The sequence below is a fragment of the Eublepharis macularius genome, chromosome 14, assembly GCF_028583425.1.
Source record: "Eublepharis macularius isolate TG4126 chromosome 14, MPM_Emac_v1.0, whole genome shotgun sequence".
In the NCBI taxonomy this organism is placed as follows: Eukaryota; Metazoa; Chordata; class Lepidosauria; order Squamata; family Eublepharidae; genus Eublepharis; species Eublepharis macularius.
The window spans coordinates 60,776,424-60,798,632 of NC_072803.1; the positions used below are offsets into that span (position 1 = coordinate 60,776,424).

General features: G+C 46.5%; 1 protein-coding gene across 2 annotated transcripts in view; it reads right to left on the reverse strand.

Annotated features, from left to right (window-relative positions):
- The window catches only part of FUBP3 (far upstream element binding protein 3), a 65,869-nt gene that overhangs the window by 38,878 nt on the left and 4,782 nt on the right, over positions 1-22,209 (reverse strand). The window contains exons 2-5 of one of the 2 annotated variants that reach the window (XM_054997595.1): positions 14,764-14,869; positions 3,890-3,940; positions 3,325-3,358; positions 932-981 (exon numbers count right to left, since the gene is read on the reverse strand). In XM_054997595.1, the coding sequence (XP_054853570.1) occupies positions 932-981; positions 3,325-3,358; positions 3,890-3,940; positions 14,764-14,869 (241 nt within the window). The remainder of the gene's footprint in view (positions 1-931; positions 982-3,324; positions 3,359-3,889; positions 3,941-14,763; positions 14,870-22,209) is intronic. The other variant, XM_054997596.1, reaches the window with a different exon arrangement.

Sequence of the window (22,209 nt, forward strand, 5' to 3'; positions counted from 1 at the left end):
GCACAAGAGCAACTGGTGCAGCCAAGAGGAAAAAAATGTCTCACGTGAGGGCAAAGGGGAAGCAACGCATCGAAGACAGGGCACGCAGAGAGTGCTTTTAGGGAAGGGAAGGCAGCAGCAACGAAACCTAATGGTTAACAAGCCCAGACAAAATTTGGTGTATACCAAAAAATTAAGTGGCTTGGGGGAAGGGGGAACCCACGGAACATTAGGACAACTTGTCAAGGTGAACGATGTACTATGAAGGTCACAAACCCTGGCCAAGGAAAGAGCTACTAAAACAGGAAGCAAGGCCAGAAGCCACCAGGTACAGAGACCACCATTTCCGATCCAGCCAAGGAGCAAAATGCAGAGTGGCGGTTCCACTAGTGCCCTTCTTTCTGGAATTCCTGAAGTGACCATGCTGTGCCTCTTGTACTGAGCAAGCAGCTTGGTCCAGCCAGTGCCGCCTCTAACCAGGCACTGGTTCTCTGCCACCTGAGCAGCATCTCTCTCTTTGACAAGCCACCAGGGTCCTTTTATTTGGAGCTGACAAGGATTGAAGCAGAAGCTTGGGACGTGCAAAGGAATGCCAGGGGCTCTCTCTTTAAATGGGATACGCTCCCTCACCCACATACTGGCCTCCACACCACTGTTTTCCATACACTCACCACCTAGGCACAGTTATCAGTAAAGTTTGCCATCTGGCCCTTTACAACAGGCTGCTGTAGCAGGCAGGAAATAACTAAATTATCCTCGATTTTAAAGTTCACAGAGGGAAAAAAATGCGTTTTCCCCACCCAAATTGCCTCGTTTTTAACAGCACTAATCGGACTCGTGCTGTTACACCCAACAACTGCCTATCATAATACAGATTAGGCTGAAGCAGGGTAACTATTCACCGAGCCACGAATGCAGCGAAATGAACAATCACCTAAGCTGGAATACTTACTGAATCCAACCATCTTGTCAGGCACTTTAAATTCTTCAGTTATTACTGCCCTGAAAAAGAAGAGAAAGGAAGACTCATTATCATGGGCTTAAATTCTAGCCTTTCCTCAGATATCAACGGTCATGGAATATGACAATTTGGAAGCTCGTTTAGTTCCAAGACAGTGAACCGGGGAGAGAAAACTGCAGCACCACAGTCATTCCTATAATGACAAACGGGGCTTTTGGCCAGCGAGCCAATCTTGTTCTCGGAGGCCAGACTTTGTTTTCAAACACACTTGCTAAAAAGAATATGGTTTCTAATGGAACTCACATTCGCATCACTTCAAGTAAGGATTCCTTACAGGAAATGAGCTTGTTGGGATGCTGTCAATCAACACCACCTTATGATGTGGGGCAAAGGAAGGCAGGGAAGGTCATTTGGAGAGCTGGGCACTTCCTGCCCTTATCTGTAGGGCTGCAGTAAAGGCAGTAAACAGAAGATTTCAAAGCAAGTCTACAGCTGATCTTCTAGTCTGCCAAAAGGTGGGTTCTGATTACCCACATCCCCCTCTCTCACACAATTTTCCCCTCTCATAAATCTAGGCCTCAGGGATACTCAGTGAAGCTGACGCACGTATAGAAGTTGTATTTCACAAAGCACATAAATATCTTCTAGAATTCACCACCGAGACAGGCAGCAAAGGCTACCAGCTTAGACAAGCCAACACAATTTTATCTCATCTATAGCTATTCCCCCATGAATGCAAAATAGAGCCTCCATGGTCAGAAGCAGTACACCTGCAATGCTGGGGACAAACAGAGCGGCTTCTGCACCCAGTTTGTATGCTTTCCATAGTCATATAGGTGGCCTCTATTGTAACAGAACACTGGACAAGAGAAAACCCCTCAGTTTCCCCCCAGGTAGACAATTGTTGCATTCCAGGTCACTGCCTCGATACCGTTGGTATCCCAGGAATCCTGCTGCTGTTGTTGAGGACGCTGGACAATGATCCTGAAAAGGAACATAGACTTCAAGGGTACCCACAAGCAGTTAGGGGACACAACACATTTCACAGCCTGTAAGAAGTCAGAGTTCCAAGAAGTTTCCTGCTTCCATCTTTCAACCTCAGCTCACTGAGTTCTCCAAAAAGCTGCTCCTGGGAGCTAGGGTACCCTCAGAACATCGCCGGAGGATACAGTGGGAAATTAGCTGATATCCCCCACTCCACACTTTATGCGCATGGAAAATGACCTTTGGATCCAACTCCATGTTGGATATTCTTGTACTTGACAATGACGGCACCTCACCATCAATTCAAGCCCCGTGAAAATTGGACAGCAGAGAACCAACCCACAAAACTGAGCTGTGAGCCACAAGTTCCAGGTTCAAACCCTGCCCCAGACAGGATGGTCGCCAGGGTGGCCTCAGGCCACTGGGCAGATGGGGGAGGAGGCACACCAACAAGGCTCTTCCTTTACAGGACTGCTCCCAGCCGGGTTTTTTATAGTTTATAAACCACCACGGGCAGGTTCCATGGACAGGCAGCACATACATTAAACAAGCTGCTGCCCTGAGAGCTGCCCTGACCCAACAGACCAAACAAAAGCGCCATCCAGACGGGCATCCCCCTTCTCAGCGGCCAAGGTGACTCCAAGAAGCCCCAAAGCAGGCAAGAAGGCAGCAGCTCTCCCCTTATTGCCTGCAAGAGGGCTCCAGTGCCCCGGAACGTGACGTGATGAATCCATTAATCTGCCGTGGCTAAAGAGTATGTGCCTGCCACAATGGCCCTTCAGTTACCTGTTCCAGGGGCAGGGCAAATGAATGGGGCAGATGATCCTAGGCATTCAAAGGGGCTGGCTGCAAAACACCACCACAAGCTGCTTTGGGGACTAGGAAAGGCAAGCCGTGATAAGATGCAAGGATCTGCTGCTCAAAAAAAGAAAAACGCACGGCTGTCCAAAGTAGATCTTCAGATCCTGGCCTAAGATGTTGGAAGAGATCTGCGGGATCCAGCCTACTGACAGGAGAAGGAGGCTTTCCCTGTCACAAGACGATCAGGAAGGTTCCTTCCACCAGAGGAATGGACCTTTGCTAGCAGAACGGAGCCACAGAATCCAACCCACCAGCTTAATTCAGCCCAGCCTCCCACCCCACTTAAGCATAACCGGTATTCACACTGGGCCTGGCAGCCCCTGCCTCTTTTCCTGGAAATGCAGCCACTCTCTAGGAGCACAGGCCAAGAACTTCTGCCTGCAAAGAGGACTCGGGGGGGGTGTGGGGGGGAGAGAAAGTGAGTCTTCAGAGTTTCACCACGTCCTCAACCTCTGACTTCCTAACACTCCAGTACAGATGGCGGATCAATAAACAATTAGAAGTGATCAATAAATAATAAAACATAACCCACTGCTTACCTTTGATGTACCAGGGCCCCTAACTGGTTACCTACTGTGGCAGAGAAGAGAGAAAAAAGAAAAATCAAAGCATTAGCACGGATAAACTAACTTCGCCTCTATAGAAGAGTTCTTACCATTTTCATCAAGGGGAGAGAGAAAAAACCAAAACACAAACAAAAGGAGAAAAGAAGCGGCGGCGGCGGCAGCAGAGGAGCACAAACAGCAATTTAGGTTCAGTGGCTGAAATGAATGTGTTACGTGGGACGAGAACAGGAGGGGATTTCTTGATCAACAACAGCCTAGAAGCAGTGTCCAGCTGAACACAGGATAGGAAATTGATCCGGCTCACCCTCATGCTGAGAGGCACGGGAGAGAACCCTGCCTGCCCCCTCCCCATCCCTGGAACGTGTTGCCATCCACTCCCCCCCCGCATCCCAACTGCCACAAAGCAACCCCCCCAAATTAAACCAGATGTAAAAGATCAAGCGGATTGGTATTCATTTTAAAAAAAGAAGCCAAAACACAGAGATTTGGGGAGATTTAGTTTAATCAACAAAGCATTGAGAGAGGGCTGATGACATACTTCTCTGGGTCTCTCTTATCTGTGCTCCATGGAGCCAACTTAAACGAAGACCTGTTAAAGGAATAGGTCTGTTAAAAACTGTGTGCCGCCAAGTTGCAGGTGTAATCATATTTCTACTCAACAAGACCAGATTACTGGATGGCATTGCAGTCCCCCCCCCCATCCGAATGCTTCCATTTGCAGGGTGTGCTTGGTCCTCCCCTCCCCGAGGCATGTTAACCTCTCTTGTGCTAGGAAACTTAAGTACAATTGGGGGGGACGGGGACAAAAGAAGAGGCTACACATGACATCCTTCTGAACTGTGTGCCCAGTGAAATGGGACACACACTTTGAAACGTTTCGTGCCCCTACCAGGTCAAACCTTTCACTTTTTTCTGGTGTGCAAATTCAGAGTGTTGTGGAGGGATGTCTTCAGCTTATTACATGCCAACATGATGCCAAAATCGGGGGGGGGGGGGTTCCTAAGTTTTACTTCTACAACAAAGGGATAGTGAGAGGGGTAATGAAGGCCAAGGGAATCCAGTCAGCTGGCTTGAACTAGCAAAACAGAATAAATCTCATGCACCTTAAAAGACTGACAACTTTTATTTCAATATGAGTTTCGCGGGTCAAAGCCTATTTTGTCAGAAAGCAGCCATCTTGAAATTAGCTAGGGGATAACATGAACTGCTTGAGAGGTTGTACTTTGAATGTTTTCTTGAATAGGAATCATTGACCTTGGTCTGAGAAGTTTGGTTATTCACCTCTTAGAAGCCCCTGGTCTTGGGTACCAGAGCCCATATTACCTTTATGGCCCACGAGTGGAGGACCAGGTAGCAGAGGGGAAAAAATGAGTGTATGCGGCAAGAACCCATGCAAATGATGAAGCTGTAGAGTACATAGAAGATACATCTTTGATTCAGAAAAACCTTTCCAACCGGAAATTGATTCCGTAGATTTTTCAGAGTCCAAGTTTAAGCTAGGATCTAGGAGACCTCGGTTCAAGTCTCCACGCTGCCATGACAGCTTGCTGGGTGACCATGGTCCAGGCATATTCTCTTAGCCTAGCCTAGCCTTAAGGTGTTGCTGTGAAGATATAATGACAGATGGGAGAACAAATGTATACCCCTTGATCACCTTCGGAAAAGTGGGGGGAGGGAGGAGAGACAGTAAATATTGCTTTTCTATACCGCAACTTGCCAACATGACGACGACATTGGATCTTGCAGATCTGTTGTAGTTAACAGCAGAACTTACCCTAGAGCAGCGAGCCTTCCGCTCTGAAGCCCATCGTCAGAAAGCGCTGCCATTCGCATAACACATCCACAGGATCCAGCATTATGCTCTCAGCATGACCAGATCATGAAAGGGCAGGGGCCCATCCCAGTGACAAGGGATGTAGCGAAACAAAAGGGCTTCAGCAACTCGAGACTGCCTGGTCCGGCCGATGGCGGATGCTGCCAAAAATACTGCCACTTCTTTTGAAAGCTGCACTGGAGTCGCACACGTCCATGGCGCAAGGACTCCTCCAGCACATACAGCGCTGTGCAAACAGTGGAAGACGCTCGGCTCACAAAGAACCGCCACGGAACTACCTAGTGCAACTCACTTTGCCCGTGCAAGCTGGAGCTGAACATTATACAAAAATGAGCCATTCAGATCTAACAACCAGTTGAAACCCATTTCAATTACCTCATATTGCTGAGGGGCAGAGAAGGCAAGCGTCACGGGAAAATGAGCAAGCAGCTATAAGAGAACGTTTTTCTGAGCTCTGCTCTGAGCCACCTACAGATTTCTTTTTGACCTGAAACAGAAGTAGCCACTCCAGGATGGAGTCAACACGGGGAACCAAAATGAGGGACGCAGTAAGAACCACAAGCCCCCCAACATGCCTTGTAGAGAAATAAACACAGACGAAGAGGGCTAATCTATTTCTGTTCTACATCAATAGCTTCATAATGACCCAGGCCCTAAAGTATTGACCGATGACTTATGTTTTTATTACTCTCCACCCCAGAGAAGGGGACTGCTGCTTTGCTACGGATGCCCAGATCCCCCCCCCCCCCCGGTCATGTTTTTGCTAGGAGGAGGAGCAGTCCCGTATTGGCAACGGTTATCAGTACAGAAGAATGGGTGTGGGCCAGAAAGAGGCACACAAGTGGCCATCGCTTGGGGAGCCGGGCAAACCCAATACAGCCTTGAAAGCTGGCAGGGAAGGAGAAGGGTGGAGCTCAGTGGGGAGTGAGGCACATTCACGGCACATACATTATTAGTCACCTGCTGCTCCGTGGTTTCTCCCTGGATGTCAGAAGACCCCGCTGTCCCCTCCTTGGCTTAACTCCTCCTGCTTAGGCCCTTTTGCTTTTTCTACAGTCCGTTATGCTGCCCAACTCACAAGCTCCTCCCCCCCCCCCCGCCACTCCGCTGCCCAGCCAACCAGTTTTCAAAGTCCATTCTGGCTGCTGTGGTCCTCCTCCCACCCAGTGGTAGGGCCAATAATAAAACCTGCCATCCCGTTACGGCAATCCAAATGGAGACACCCAATACACTGCTCTCCCCAAATTATTCTTTGGAGGCAGGGGGCGAATAGATATTCTGAAGTTTGGCATATACGTGCTTTTCACAATGGGTCATATCCAAAGGCAGCTCATCACATGGTGAAAGGTATTTATTATGCCGATGGGGGGGGGCAGCAGTGGTGTTCTTTATGAATTCCCATATTCCACAGTGGGCGCGTACACTGAAATGCTGGCCTGAGAGCGTTCTGAGCAGGCAGCAGGGGAGGGGAGGTGGGAACGTTCCACTTTGTTTCTGCTGGGCTGGACACCACCCCATCTATCATGTGTTTTATCCTACCCTTCCGCTTCCAAGGTTTTCCCCTCATCCATTCTATTTATGAGAATACTCATGAGACAGCAAGCTTGTTCTTGAAAAAACAAAGTTCCTTGTCATACTTTCAATATGATTCCATTTATATCGCCCCCATCCATGCCACTATTTGATGCTGACCTGTTGTTCTGAACCAATGTTTCATGCTATAACTTGATGTCATACTGCCAATGCCATAACTGTTTCCTTTCACAGGCTTATTGAGGCTCCAGGTGCCTTATCTAACGGACTGTAGAAACTTTGTATACTGCTCACTTCCATGCACTGCTGTGTCTCAACTCTGATCTCTTGCTTTCTCAGTGTCTCGACTTGAGAGTACAAATATGTGAGACGCTCTCAGGACGAGTTCGCGCCAAAAGTCCTGTTTTACTGTTGGGAGGGGGAAGGAGCAAATGTGTGTGTTAAGAGGAAGGATTTTCCCACATGTTACTATTCCTGTCAATTTGCTCTTACTGCTTAGATGCTTACCTTGCTTCTGATCTGTGGAAATGATCTGATTTCTGAATAAAGCCATTTAACCAAGAGCCTGGATTTCTTGCTGCAATGGTACAGGGATCTATCTGCCATAGCCTGTCATCCATAGCCTGACACCACCCAGCCACTTTGTCCTCCTATAGTCCTGTTAAGCAGAGTAGGTGCTAACCAGAAGGTTTTACAGCTAACTGGGGATCTGAACTCAGGGCTCCTTAGTCCAAGTCCAAAGCAGAGCCTGCCTGGTGGGGAGGGCGGACTAAAAATCTAATATAATAAATAAATAAATAAATAAATACAAGGCACTAGCTCTTCCACACAGAAAAATGTAGCGCAAGTATGCTGTAGTGCACAAGATCTTGCAAAGGAATGGGCAGTATTATTCAGGCAAGAAAAATATTCACTCTCCTTCAAGGCACCCAACTCTTTTATATGATGCCATGTAAACCATGCACAACCAGGGTTTTTTCCCTAGTCATGGTTAAATGGTATGCTCCGATACTGAAACCATGGATAAGGACTGCCTGCAAACCAAGGTGTGAAGTTTTGCACTGCACCAATAAGCCAACAAGCACACTTATGTATTTGCAGAGACTGCTAACCATCTCCCTGTGTAGCCACTATGAATACAGCGAGATCAGCTCAGCCAAGCTCAAGATGAAACCGCCTGTGTGTTTGATATCTTAACCAGGGTTAAATCATCTACAGACAACACCAGCCATGGTTAAGTGTTTTGTTTGCATGGGGATGTAGCAATGTAATCTCCCCATGACATCTTAAATCAGGTTAAATCAGGTTAGGCAAGGCTGCTAAGAACACACACACACACAAAATTACAGGGTGTCAATTCAGGATTTCCTGAAGGATGCAGAGTCTCTTCAGAACAAAACAGAAATGAGGTTTGAATACCACACAGCACCCCAAAACACCACTTATGGGTATGCAATAGGCAATAGCAACTGTGGACGGAAGGGCATTCTGAAAAAGAGCTCCAGGCACTGGGGCTAGTATACTGGAGAATATACTATACTAATACACTGGGATTAGTATACTGGGGAAGTCACACAGCCACGGTTGATACTTTTACAGGTCAGTGTAATACGCGTTTACTTGGGCACAAATCCCACTAAATTCACTGCAGCTTACTCCCAGGTAAGTATGCTTAAGAATCTGTTTTAAAAATATTACCCCTTCCCTCTCCTAAACAGCACAAAACCGAGACAGATGCATGGCAAGTTATCTGAACAGAAATTAAGACCCCTTTCCCCAGAAGCCCAAGGCTGCCGCACACAATTTCAAACCCCATTCGTTGTCAAACAAGCCCATTTTGCTCTGAAACAGGAGCGCTAATGGAGAGGCGAACCTGAGGGCAAGAACGTGAAGGCAGCAAGAATACACACAGCCACTTACAGTCCAGGCAGAAAAACTTCCCATCAGCCTGAAATAGAAGAGGAGGGGCGGCTGAACTCAGAGGCCACGCTTCCACTACCCTCCTCCCTACATCTATTGAACACAATTTAAGTGTAACGGCAGTGATTTTACTGCAAAATAAGGAAAAGTGTTGCATAAAATCAGCCCTATTTCCCGTTAACGGCCTTTGCCCCTCAGGAAAAAAGCTCCTAGTCTATCTCACTGCTGGCTTTTCCTTAACTGAGCTTGGCCCTAACAAAGGAGGGAAAAAACAAGGCAGATCTATTTTGTCCAGATAAGAAAACAGCAATACTGTCATTACAATTCTCAGGCACTGAACGTGGTCCACCATCTAACACATTTGGGGTAGAAAATCCAAATGCGGCACAATCCACTGCAAAGCTGCCCCGAGTTTGTTGCAGGAAGGGAGAGACAAAAACAAGACAGAAAAAAGTGTGACAGACAGAAGTGGCATCATGGGAAAAGCAGGCCTGTGAGCAGCCGTACCCAAACTTGAAGCACGGTCGACATTCCGGAGCCCCTGCATCCAGACACTGCAACTGGGGGGGGGGGGCTGAACCTGAAGTGCAACAGGCAGAAAGCCATGACCTGTTGTCATCTGTGGCAGCCCCCACCCTATGGAATGGCCCGCCTGAGGAGGTCAGGAAAGCTCCCCTCCTCCTGGCTTTCTGCACACTATGCAAAACTGAGTTATTCAGGAGGGCTCTCTGCCCAGGTTATAGCGCTGTGTCGAAAGAAGTAGCTCCGAGAGATGCTTCACTAAGGCCATGGACTACACGCTTCTCTGCTGGTAACTGTCTGCTGATGTAGACACATGCCTATTGGGGAGTTTTCCACATTGCTAAACATGCCATGTTAATTAATTACACTTTGTTTCAGTAAGATTTCGTCTCTCTGCTCAGCTTTATGCTTGTTTTTCAGATTTTCTGCTACCACACCCTACTGTCTCTCTCTCTTGCACTGCTGTTCATTACTGTACTTTACTCAGTGAATGTCTTGTATTTTCACCAGCACTGTGGATTGCAGGGAGAAAGGTGGAACAACAACAACAACAACAACAACAACAACAACGAGAAGGCGTTGGCGGCAGCCAGGCTCATTTCTACCAACCCAAAGAATGTGTCAGAGTTGCAGTGATAGAAACAGCACAAGTGTATCACCTTCAGTTCCTGAAGAGGGCTTCTCCGGTCCGAGAACACCAAGTCCTGAATAGCTTAATAGATTATGTCCATCACAGGCTCTAATGTTCCTGCCTCAGGATGTGAAGTCCCATCCAAGGACCCACCCTCGACCGCATCCTTGACTATGTCACCACTCTCTACCATCCTCATTTGCAATATTCAAAGTACAAGCTTGCTAAGCCAACATGCACTGTAAAGCCGCCATGGGCAGTGCCCTCATTCCCTCTAAGCTCCACAGAACATCTGTGAAAAACACTCAGCCAACACCAGTGGGGGTAGCCATTTATGTGGCCTCCACCATCTTGGCTAGGACTGCACATATTCAGCACTTTACGTCGCTGGCTGCAAACATGACGGCGCCCATAGGAGACAGCACCCAGTTAGGCATACAAGGCAGTCTCGTAAAGAGGCTCTCGGGGGCATCTACAGTGAGGCAGAATTAACTCCAGGTGGGATGCAGTGGAAGCATTATCAAGATGGTTGTTCCATTCCCCCCTCACCTATTTCAGGTCATAAACATATGCAGAAGCAGATGGGCTACTAAGATGTGAAAGCCAATAACTTTGCAGATTTGTTGGCAAATATAAAATTGGAAGGGGAAGAGAAATAAACATTAACACGAGACAGCTCGGGCTTGCTAGATGAAGGACGGAGCCTTCAATATGAAAATATGGAGCCGCTTCTACAGAGTAAGATCACTGGTGCTTCTAGCTCAGTACTGTCTTCTCTGACTGGCAGGTGCTCTCCATGACCTCAGGCAGAAGAAGATCTTTTCTAGCATCTTTAGCTGGAAATGATGAGGGCTAAATCAGGGACCTTCTGTATGACCAACACTGGGCCCGCTCCTTGCCACAGCCCCTCACCAGGTCCTTACTCTTTAAAAATATCATCACGGAAGTGCAAGAGAGCGCCTTTTGAGCGAGACAATTACAACTGAGTTTGGATGATTGTTTCAAGGAAAGGCAGGCGCGCTTTGCAACAAATAATTGAAACGGAGGCAGGAGAGAGAATCAACTCTGCATTTCAAGCTCCGTTTCATGCTCATTGCCCAGGTCAGTTCAGCAAATTCCAACAGCTGCAAGACACAGATTAAGGCTACCTGAAAGGAGCAAGGGGAGTCAGACAGCTTTTTCAATATGCCACACGCCTCCTCCCCGCAGGAAAGCTCCAAAAACTTGCTATGATCAGTCCTCCACTACCACGCCTCAGATCCATAATCCTCTATCAATCAGCTGTCCGTTTACAGAGATAGATAGGCACAGGGTCATCCTGGATGCTGAAGCTTGTTGACATTCCAGGCTGTTAGAAAGCAGAATTGAGAACACACAAAAGTGACAGACACAAGAGGAGAAAGAGCTTTAAAGATTTGCAAGGCAAAGCTTCCCTTGCCCTCCGTCCCCAAATGCCAACCAAACAAGGCAAGTTGTACTTCCCACCTCCGTTGCAAAGGCAGCCCAAGACAACCCTCTGTAGAGAAGATGGCTGAGCCTGGATTACAGCCAGGTTTGTGCGTCCGGGATCAGCAACTAGAGACTTTGGGACACAAACTGGCTCACAGTATTACCTGATCCCGACAACACTCCGTCTCACCGTTATGCTCCTCAGGCACTTTCTCCTGCAGGAAATTGTTTCTTTTTTAAACTCACCCCCTACTGTGAGAAAGAAATAGACTTCTCTACTAGAGTTCTTCCACTATTAGACCTCAGCTGATCAAGTCAAGATCCGGGGCACAGCTGCACTGCTCGAGGAGGCTTTAAGCTACCACAGTCAGTCAAATAATCACATTCAGCCAGAGCCTCTGCTGCTGATCAGCGTTAAGGAGCCCTCCGCCTAGGACTTGATTTGGTTGGAACAAGCACGGCCAGGCTTCAAGCCTTTGTGAGACACAAAATACGGCCCCAGTTGTTCTCTTTAAAATGAACTGCTGACGAGAGGTATAAGCCTCTAGACCGTAAGAATTTATTCTAGTTTTCCTGACACTTGGGTGTCAGGGTCATCAGAACCGTAAGCACAAGTGTAAAGGTGTAATCTTGGAAGGGCCTGTGAAGTTGGAAGAAGGCAAGCCCAATGTCACAAATGGGCCTCACAGGAGAATCTGAGGCATTCAGCTTTGCAGAAAAAGCCAAGTAGGGCTCAAAGCCATTGGGAATGAACTTCTGGGGGACCCCTGTCCCTGAATTCCATGGTGCTCCGCATGGACTGGCAAATGCCTCCTCAAAACCATGAAACTTTGGTCTATGGGCCTGGGGAGGCAAGCCTGGGACACTGGCCATTGGGCCCTCCGCCTCTTGTCTCCAGCTGTGGGAGGCCACGGGACCCTGTTCTGCCCATACAAGTCTTTCATGAGCTGTACCTCTGGGACTCTTCACACAGAAGCCCCAACACAGGGCGATCCCTCCAGGAGCCCAATCTGGTAACAAACACCTCAACCAGCTGACCCTCCCCCCAAACTGAAGAACAACACGCATCTTGTTCTTGCACATCCCAAGCCTTGCATCTCTGTAGAAGGTGTCAGTTCACAACTTCAGCATCCAAGTATTATCCACAGCCAATCCTGCTTAGCTCCAAGATCTCACGAACTCGGGTTAGTCTGGGCTATCCGGGCGGCTGAATATTTAATTAGTATTTAAATTTAAGAGGGCTATTTAATGGGTGTATTTCACACTGATTTAATCTAAACTTTAATTCACATAGACAGACAAGCTCAGCATGTTGCTTCTTTTGAGCCTCACTGCCACAGGGGTGCAACAGGGTGGCAGAACAAGTAGTAGGGAGAGACCTGAGTTCAAATCATGAACACTGTATGGCCTTGGATCTTCTCAGGCTAACCTACCTCACAGAGATTGCATGAGGATAAAGACAGGGAAGGAAGGCAGGTTTGCATGGCACCCTGAGTTCTTTAGAGGAAGAGCAGTTACTCATTTTTTAGAAATTAAAGAAAGCAGTAATTGTGAATATATGGAGATACAAGCTGCTGCCATAATGTACTTAGACGTCTGTTCGTTGGCAAACAGAAAACTGAGAACAGAACACATCCACACTATGGTAAGAAAAAAGCCAAACAATCATATTACTTGTGTATAAAAATACTTATGACTCCACACTGCCAAGCAGAAAGAGACAAAATACCTGCGTGCTTCTAGCAAAGCAGCTCAGAAAATTCACTTAACCTATAAAGGAACTACCGCCTCACACTCTAAAGGGTTAGGAATACACTTGTGTATTTAGCCAAATATTGCAATAACGCACACAAGTCAGAGGCCGTTTCACAGCCCAGAGCTCCAGCTAATATGTCTACAGTGAGCAGAAAATATACAGCAGTTTTACATAAAACACCTTAAGACTGTCTACTTGGAGAAAGGATAAAGAGCTGCTGTAATATTTACATTTAAATACATTCTGGATGGACAATACATTTTGTAAGAGGTATTTTTTAATTTTTCTAAGTTTCCATGTCAAAACTCAGGGTGAAAAAAAATCACACACACACACACACACTTGCAGGAACCTAAGAACACTGTGCCTGATCCTAAAAGGAAGGCTTTCTGTACATGCCCAGGAATTCAGCCAAGTTGTTTCTAATTTCAGCCCCTTGCATGGGACTGGATGTTACTCCAGAGGGCCCCACAATCCTCCAGAGAGGCTCTGCTTCTCAGATGCTTCTGCGGGTAAGGAAGGGCATTAAAAAATTCTAACATGTACGAGTCTTCAAATCATAGCTGGGGAGGGCCTGAATTTTAGCTCCCCTGACCAACTTCCTTCAACATCCTGAAGTTGGTTCAAGTTTCTGGCCCTCAGGGGTTCAATGAAGCGTCTGAAAATACGACCACCTACAGCTCTCGAACTAGACCACATAGGTTGGGCTTATTCGTTGTTCTCAGCATTGTGCCCCTCAAGAACTGCCTTTCCACCTTTCCCTCATCAACTCGTCCTGAAACTAAGTTCCCACAACAGGAATGGACCAAGCAGCCATGCTCTATTTGCCTGCAAGAGACTTTCCTGCCACAGAGCATGTGAGGCCAAAGCATGTTGCAGATTACTTGCAGAGGAAAAAAAAGGGGTGATAAACAGAACACACCATCTCAACAGCATGAGGGAACATATCTGAAGACTCCCTGCTGCCTTCTGGCTTAGAATGAGCTGGCAGAATACAGCAGGCACAAGGGCAGACGGGTAACTACACCTCCAACCCCTGAAGACTTCCCATGTTTCAGGTGCGCAGCCTACAAAAGTAGGCTCAGCGTGAATAACATCTAGTCCACCAGTGGTGCCTCATAGTCTCCCAAATCCTGCAGGATGCGGACATTAGGTCACGCATGCCTAACTCGGCATAGGATCGAAGCCACCATCTCTCTGGGCCCCTACATGCTCTTTAGACTTTCAGATCACCCTTCCTGTGGAATTTTATGGATTACTTTATTAGTAGGTCCTACGGTCCTTTTCCTGCTTTCAATGAATGCTCGTTTAAGTTGTTCTGTTGCATTTTTTTCTGATTCCACTGACAACTCTGTACCATTAGCTTGTTGTTTTATTGTTTTTTTCCCCTTAATTTTTATTGTCTTAAGCTGCCTTACAAATGTATATATGGAGAGGCAGGGTATAAATATTTTAAACAATTAATAACACTTCCACCCAACTTCGCTTTCAGTAAATTCAAGGTCCATAATCAGGTATCATCAGCAATGCTGACACCTATCTGTCACCTGACAGGTGTTCTCAGTGCTGTTCAACAGCTACAGTTTGCTTCATCTGATGAAGCCCAAGCAGCACTGCTGTATACAAGGTTACTCTTCTAACCAGGAATCCCTTCTAGGTTTCCAGATTCCATTCTTTCACATTCAGCACCCTAGCTTCCTGTGGCCTTTCCCATCCCCTACAAAAACAGCATCGGGGGAGGGGGGGAGGAGAGAATAAGTAACTTACTTCCATCATCCAGGGGCCGTTTTTGTACTCCGTAACCGTAGACTGAGGGATCCACAAGTGGCGTGGAATTATTCAAATGGGGAATATCTCCAATTTTAGCAGCAATCTGTTAAAAAAAAAGCATTTAACACATTAACATGGATACCAGTTATATGTCCAGACTGAGTGGGGAGCTGCTTTTCCAATATAATGTGCGTGCATGAGTTTTCATACACAAGTCCGTTCCAAACATTCCATAACACACCAGATCATGATATGCAAATGAGGCTGCGGAACAATTTTAGCGCCCCCCCCCCCCCGCGAAGTGTACGCCTTTACCTTCCTTCCTTGTCACTGAATAGTTATCACTCCCTCCTTGGAAACTGAATTTGGGAGCACTGGTGTAGTAATGGCAAAACTGATATTGGATGGCCAACTCAACACCAATGAGATTCCATACTGGGTTGCATTTTCCTTTTCACTGCATGTGCGCTCCCCACCCCCACCCGTCATGTCACAGGCTAGGATCACATCAAGAGCAACTTAACCCTTGTCAGTGCCTCTCACACAGATACCTCAAGAGCCTGTAAGGCTACAGTCAAGCCCACAGCCAGGCCACACTCAAGCAGAAGCGTGTCTGTGTGAACCATCTCTACAGGAGGATGAGCGAGGGGCAGCAGATGTCATCAGTGCAATTCCGGCCGCTCACATACGTGTAGACACTCCCTTTTATTCACAACTTTAAAGGTGCCAGCAGTGCTCCTTTTTGCCACAGCGGGGGGAAGGCTTGCTTCAAACAATGCCGCATGGCTGCCTTAGAGCCCAGAGAATTCTGCAACAGCCTGGGCAGCAGTACTGGGCACTGGCTTGGATTTGATCTCCCGGGGCATCTGAGCCTCAGTTCCCCACCTATAACAAGGAAGCAGTCACTGTTCAGTGCTACTGTGAGAATTATTGAGGTACAGATTAGGCTGAGCAAAAGGATTTACACTCTTAAGTGTGCCAGTGCTGCTTAGACAGTGCTGGCAACTCACAAAAGAACTGCATGACTGTCTATGTAACCACCAAACCCACTGCTCTGCAAGAGTCCATTCATATCCCTGTTGCAGAGAGATATTAACCCCTTCATAAGAAGCCATTAATCATTTCTAGGATTACTGCTGCCAGAGAGTTTATGGGCATGATCCAGCCAAAGACTCCAAGCCTGATCATAAATCCGTCTCACCGACATATGTGGGGTTTTAAAGAACTCAGTTATGGCTCTATTCCATTATCTATGTTCTCAACTGCTTATTTTACCACCATTCCCAAAGTATGTGTGTAACAGGAGAGGAGGGAGAAGAGAAGGAAGAGTAGCTTTCCTCTGTAGAAGAATGATGTAAGTATCCAAGCGCAATATTCCTACGGAATTACCTAGGAGCAGAAAATCAAAAAAGGCAGCTAGGAGTGCCCCAGCCATGGCTACCAGGAATGCTGATGCTTTGGCACCACACACATGCTCTTCTCCAGCAGTTCTAGGCAGCATATGCTGCTGCTGGCAGAAGAGGTAACAAAGCACTTATAAGCGACCTCAGGAAGGGTTGTGAGTACAGGCATCAGAGGAGACGTGTGAGCAGGGAGTCAGCAGCAGCAGGCTCCACCAGATGCCACAGGCCCTGGCGGCAGCTGCCCCACCTCACCATGTGCTGATGCTGGATCAGCCCCTGGTTTAAAAAGAAATCTCAGCCTCCATCTCTACTACAAGGATAGCATTACTGGCCTACCTTACAGGGATGCTGTAAGGATCACCATATGTGAAGAACTCTGAATACTTAAAATATGCTAGATAAACGTCAAAAATTGCTATTAGTGATGGCCAAATGCCCCTAGGTGCAAATCATAAGTAAGCTGACTATCATGTAGGTAATTTACCTCCAAACAGTTGAGAAAAAAGTTGCTTCATCCACTCCCACCAAGACTCACTGCCAGACTCAGAAGACAGGATGTTGTTGTTGTTATAATTCTCCAAAGTTTTGGTTAAATTTCAGTAAATCAATGGGAATTGGCAGGTAGGGTGGGAGAGAATTTAAGTAATCTATGCAAACAACAGCGATCACTTTCAGCACTCGGCCACACAGGCATTCATAACACATGTTTTCAGTAGGCTTTCGTTTTATAATAGACGGTACCGACTAGAGGTTAAAATGGGTAAACGTAAACAATGCATGCACCAATGAAATGGCGCTGTGGCTGAGCGGTAGAGCATCTGGTCGGTGTGCAGAGGTCTCAGGTTCAATCCTCAGCACCTCCAGTAATGAGCAATGCAAAAGATCTCTACACAGAGAGCTGCCATCAGTATGAGTAAACAATACTGACCTTGATGGACCAACGGTGTGATTCAGTATAAGGAAGCCTCGTATGTGTGATAGAGGAGAACTTCATCTATTAACGATGGCTTCTTGGCAACTGAACTGATAACCCCATTGGGGTGTGTGGTCTTCAGAGCAACCTTTTGGAAGGGGGAGGTAGTTGTGAATTTCCTGCATTGTGCAAGGGATTGGACTAGATGACGCTGGAGGTCCCTTCCAACCCTATGATTCTATGCAATGGATGGTACAAAATTATAATAAATGCCCTCAGCACTGTCCATTTTAAAAGGGCTTTGTAGCCAACAAACTGCTGCAGCCCTTGGATCGTAGGTCAGAACCATGGCCCCTGTATTGCAGACTGGGGTACCAAGACTAGGAGAGAGAATATTTCACCTAATGCCAAGCAAGTTTGTGGCAGAGGAGAGATTTAAACCAGCAACTTTGCAGAACACACCTCATTCTCTTAGCCACTATGCTATACCAGTTCCCACTGTCAAATTATGGCCATCACAGCAGATTAACAGATTAGTCTATCAGTTTACAGGAGAAGTGCAAGCAGGGTGAGAATTTCAGGGCAAAGGAGTTCAGCTCAAGAGCCCTGTGAGCTAAGAAAATGGTTGTTGCAAGTTCTTTATATCGGAAATTTGGCAAAAGATTACCAGTCACGTATCTGGGACATCTCCGGTTCTGGAGGTAGGGGTTTATCAAAGTAATAGACAAACAAAGCCTTCCCCTTCCATCTAGAAGCCTTTCCAGCTGCTTATTGTACCAACTCCCCTCCCTCCACAAAATTTCTTGTATTCCCCCGGTGCTGGGATCAAGTTGTATTCCCCTGGTGCTAGGATCAAGTTAATCTCAGATTATCAGAGTTCAATAGCATATCACAGAAGTCTCTCTCACTCAGTACATTTATAGGCAACAAAGCCAAAATAAATGTTTACAATTACCCAGTTAAAATTTAAGGCCACCGTTGTTCAAATTACCATAGGTTATGGGATGGGGGGGGGCGACTTTCTAATTTCTGCAGGGGGAGAAAAGCAAGCAGCATAAGCCGCCAAGACAGGCTTGACAATGCCTCCTTCCAGACTTTGCTTCTCCTTACCTTTGTTTTTAAAAAGGATTTCTATCCTGATTAATCTTAGAAGCAGACAACTATCTAAACAATTTGACGGCCAGAGTATCTCAGGGACTGCACGTATCTATAGGAAACCCCTATATTATTCACAGGTCACTAAATAAGGCCCCTCTTTTATCTGACACAAGACTGGTGGCCGTGAGGAGCGGGGCCCTTTCTGTAGGGGCCCCGTGCTGAGGAATCCCCTCCCAAGAGAGGGACATTAGGTCAATATCCCTTTCAGAACAAACAGGAGTCAGGCAAAAGTGGCCTGCATCAAAGTAAAGTACCATCATTAGCAGAGGATTGGGCTGCAGGATCCAACCCAACATGCACCAATGAAATCATTCCAGCTTTCTTAATGAGCACGATCATCAAACTCACTGATAAGCAAAGTATTTTTTATTATTCAAGGAAGTTAATGCATTAAAAAATACTTCCCCCAGTGCTGAATGCTCACATGGCCAAATCTTCTTTGACCAATGGCTATCCCAAGATGAGGCTATTTCTGAAGGCTTGATACGGTCAGTGGACCACACACTGGGCACCCCAGCTTGAAACATTTTTTACTTCTTAAGTCATCAGAAAGAGGCTGATTCTATTTCTAGGCTAGCTGGGATAACCACAACTGCAGTTGCCACCGTGAGCTCCTTGGAGGAAGGATGTGATATATAGGCATTTTTAACTTGGATATTATGTTGCATGCTTTCAACCTGTCCATTACTTAGTAGTCCTCTTTTCTCACCCAAGTAATGGGAAACTACACAGCTTGAATGCAATTTGTTAGATTACAGACTTATCGCTCTGTTCGGGCCCTTGAGCCATGCATGCCTTCTCTCCCCTCTACTATTGCTAGCAGCTGCTCAGCAAACACTTCAAATCCAGCTTATGTAACACAATCCACTTGCTACAAGATAAGAAAACGGAGGAGTGGGCAGAAGAATGGCTGCTGAGGTCGGGGGGGGGGGGCAACGTTAAACTTCCCAAACAGGCAAATTCATTTTTTGAAACCGTACGTTTTGAGACTTGAGAACTCTGATTCTGACACACATCCCATCCCCGCTGCCTACATCTGCTTCAGTACTGGGCAGGCTTTCTATTGCTCTAGCACAAAATCAGCTAAGCCATTTACCTGGTGCCCCCTAGGAGGGGGATGAAAACCAAGGTCTAGTGGACTCAAACCATTTTCTATTTACTGGATAACACACCACTTGCTGATTATCTAGGCCCGAGCAAGTTACTGTTAAATATCCCAGAGATTCTTCAGGTTTATCAACAGCCCCTTGCAGAAAGCAAAAACTGTGATGGGGAGGGGCAAGGCTTTGTCACCGGACTCCTTTGCCACGAGCAAGCTGAACGTTTCTCATGAGCTTCTGGACTTGCCACCCTCGCTATCCGTGTGGTGGGAAAGCAGGCTTCTCTGAGTAAGGATATTGGGGGGGAGGGAGGGGAGAGTAAACATACCCAAGAACAGCCAACTATCCTTCTGCATGGAAAATGTTCCATCCTGCCTTGATGACAAGTGGGGCCAAAAGCCATCACAGCCCTCCCCCCCGCCCCGCCCCGCACAAATGTTCCTCGGGACCTCCCTCCTACCTCCCAGCCCAAACATCTCATAATCCACTTTGGGCCCTGCTAGGAAGAAAACGGTGGGCTATTTTCCTAACAGAACTAAAATATGTTTAATAAAAATAGTGAAACACATGGTTTACACACCTTCAGAGTCCCTCGGAATTTTGTCCCCTACCTCCCTATCTCCGGGCAATGAGATCCAGAATCAAGACATGCTTCGTTCTGAGAATTTCTAAGCAGTTCTACCGGCAACAACAGTGAAAATAACAGTGCCTTCCACAAAAGACCTCCCTGAAGTAGATCAGTGAAGAGCAGCAACCTTTCTGGGTGTATGCTAAGATTTAGGGCTTGGATCACATTGATCATTTCTACTGACAAGAGACAGACCCCAGGAACAGAATTGAGGGGGGGGGCATTTGGGGCAAGGAAGTTATACTTTGCTATCTGAAATCCTTCCACCCTTCCACCTTAATATTTCCCCTCTTCACATCTGAACAATGTGAAGGAAGTGAACCTCACCACGTTGTCACATCTTAAAATATGTAGAAATAGTCCAGTCAAAACAAATCTCCAAGTAAAGACTTGTATGTGCTTGAATATAACATTTAAGATACATTACTAGGTTCCACAACCCCAGCAATCATCTCAATTCAATTAAATTTGGCTATTAAGAAAGACTATTTATGAAGTATGTATAATTAATGAGACGTTTATTAATCCAACAAGCGTACTGAACAAAACCCTAATTAAAGGTATTGGAAACGCTGTTCCTATAAAAATCCCTGGAAAGGCCATATCAATGCTAAGCAGGTGGCATCCAGGAGTCAGGCTTGCCATCAAATCTACTGAGGCTTCCATGAGATCTTGCAAGATCCTTTAAATGTTTTGCAAAGGTCTACATCATGCAACTTTTAAAAACTTTCCCTGATTTTGTGTTATTGTTGGGAAATTAATGCAGTCTTGACTATCTGGCAATAGAGAGCCAGTCTGGTGTAGTGGTTAAGCGCGATGGGACTGTAATCTGGAGAACTGGGTTTGATTCCCCACTCCTCCGCTTGAAGCCAGCTGGGTGACTTTGGGTCAGTCACTGCTCTTCCAGTCCCACCCACCTCAGAGGGTGATTGTTGTGGGGATAACAACAACATACTTCGTAAAACGCTCTGAGTGGGCGTTAAGTTGTCCTGAAGGGTGGTATATAAATCTAATGTTATTTATTATTATTTCACCAGTCAAGTCACAATTTTAATCAAATCAGCCTATTGGCAGTTGTGGGAAAGTAATCTTGATGGGATGGCTAGGATTGGGGGCGGGGAGGTCCTTAAGCCTACTCCAGCAATGATTTCCCTACTCAATATTGTGCCTTCTCCTCTTTCTGGAGTTCTTCCCACAGAGGAAGGGATTCTGAGTGAACAAACAGCGGCCGGGGGTGGGTGTTCAGGCACCTAATTCACACTTTCCTTTTCCTCTGCCCCGATTTCAGCCGTACACCATGGCATTAAATCAAGGGAAACCTGAATATCAGATAAATTCATGCAGTAAGATCATCCCTCACAGGCCTATTTCTCTTGATGGCTAAATGGAAAAGTCCATCATCAGAGGTCTTATTCCCCTGAATATCAGATGCCCACCCCCCCCGGGGGGGGGAGCATTCTAACCTTGCGGGAGGGTTGTTGCTTTCACTGTTGGAAATGAGACACTGGACCAGAAGGACCCTTGGTCTGATCCAGTAGGACCCTTCCTCACACAATGGCAGGGAACTCATGGGTTAGTTTTGCTCATATGCTGTGCTAGATTATAATGAGCCCTCCATATTTTGATTAGAAACTCACAACTTAACCAAGCAGACAGATCTCCCCCCGAATGAAAAACATGGCTTTCTACACACCTCATTCTACTAAACTTTGCAGCAGTCAAGCCAAAAACATGAACTCCTTTTTAGAAGTACCAATCCCAAAGCCAAGCCACAAAATGTGTTAATTTTTAGATACACACAGGTGACCATGCGCTCACTTTTTCTCAGTACTGCAAGCTGTGCAATGAAACGATTTGGAGAAGTAAATGTAACGTGCTTTTGTTCATGCTTGTTAACATTGTACAGCTGCAGGGTAGATATCTCACATGCATCCCTGACACAGCTTTGATCAAGCTTTACAGATGCTCTGTAGTTCTATCAAGCGTGGATTGTCATCTCAACATGTCGTATGGAGAGCAATACCATATGGACACACAGAACTAATGCTGGGACATGAGTCCAATACGTATTCTCAGCACTTTGCCTAGCAAATAACACACATGGAAGTCTAGGTGAACAAGCAAGACCTCCTTAGCCAGCTCATAGGATCACTTTTCAGAGCCACTGTCTTAACAGGTAGGCTCAGGAGACACATGCACAGTGACTATGACCCATATGCTTAACAAAAATCAATTCAATCA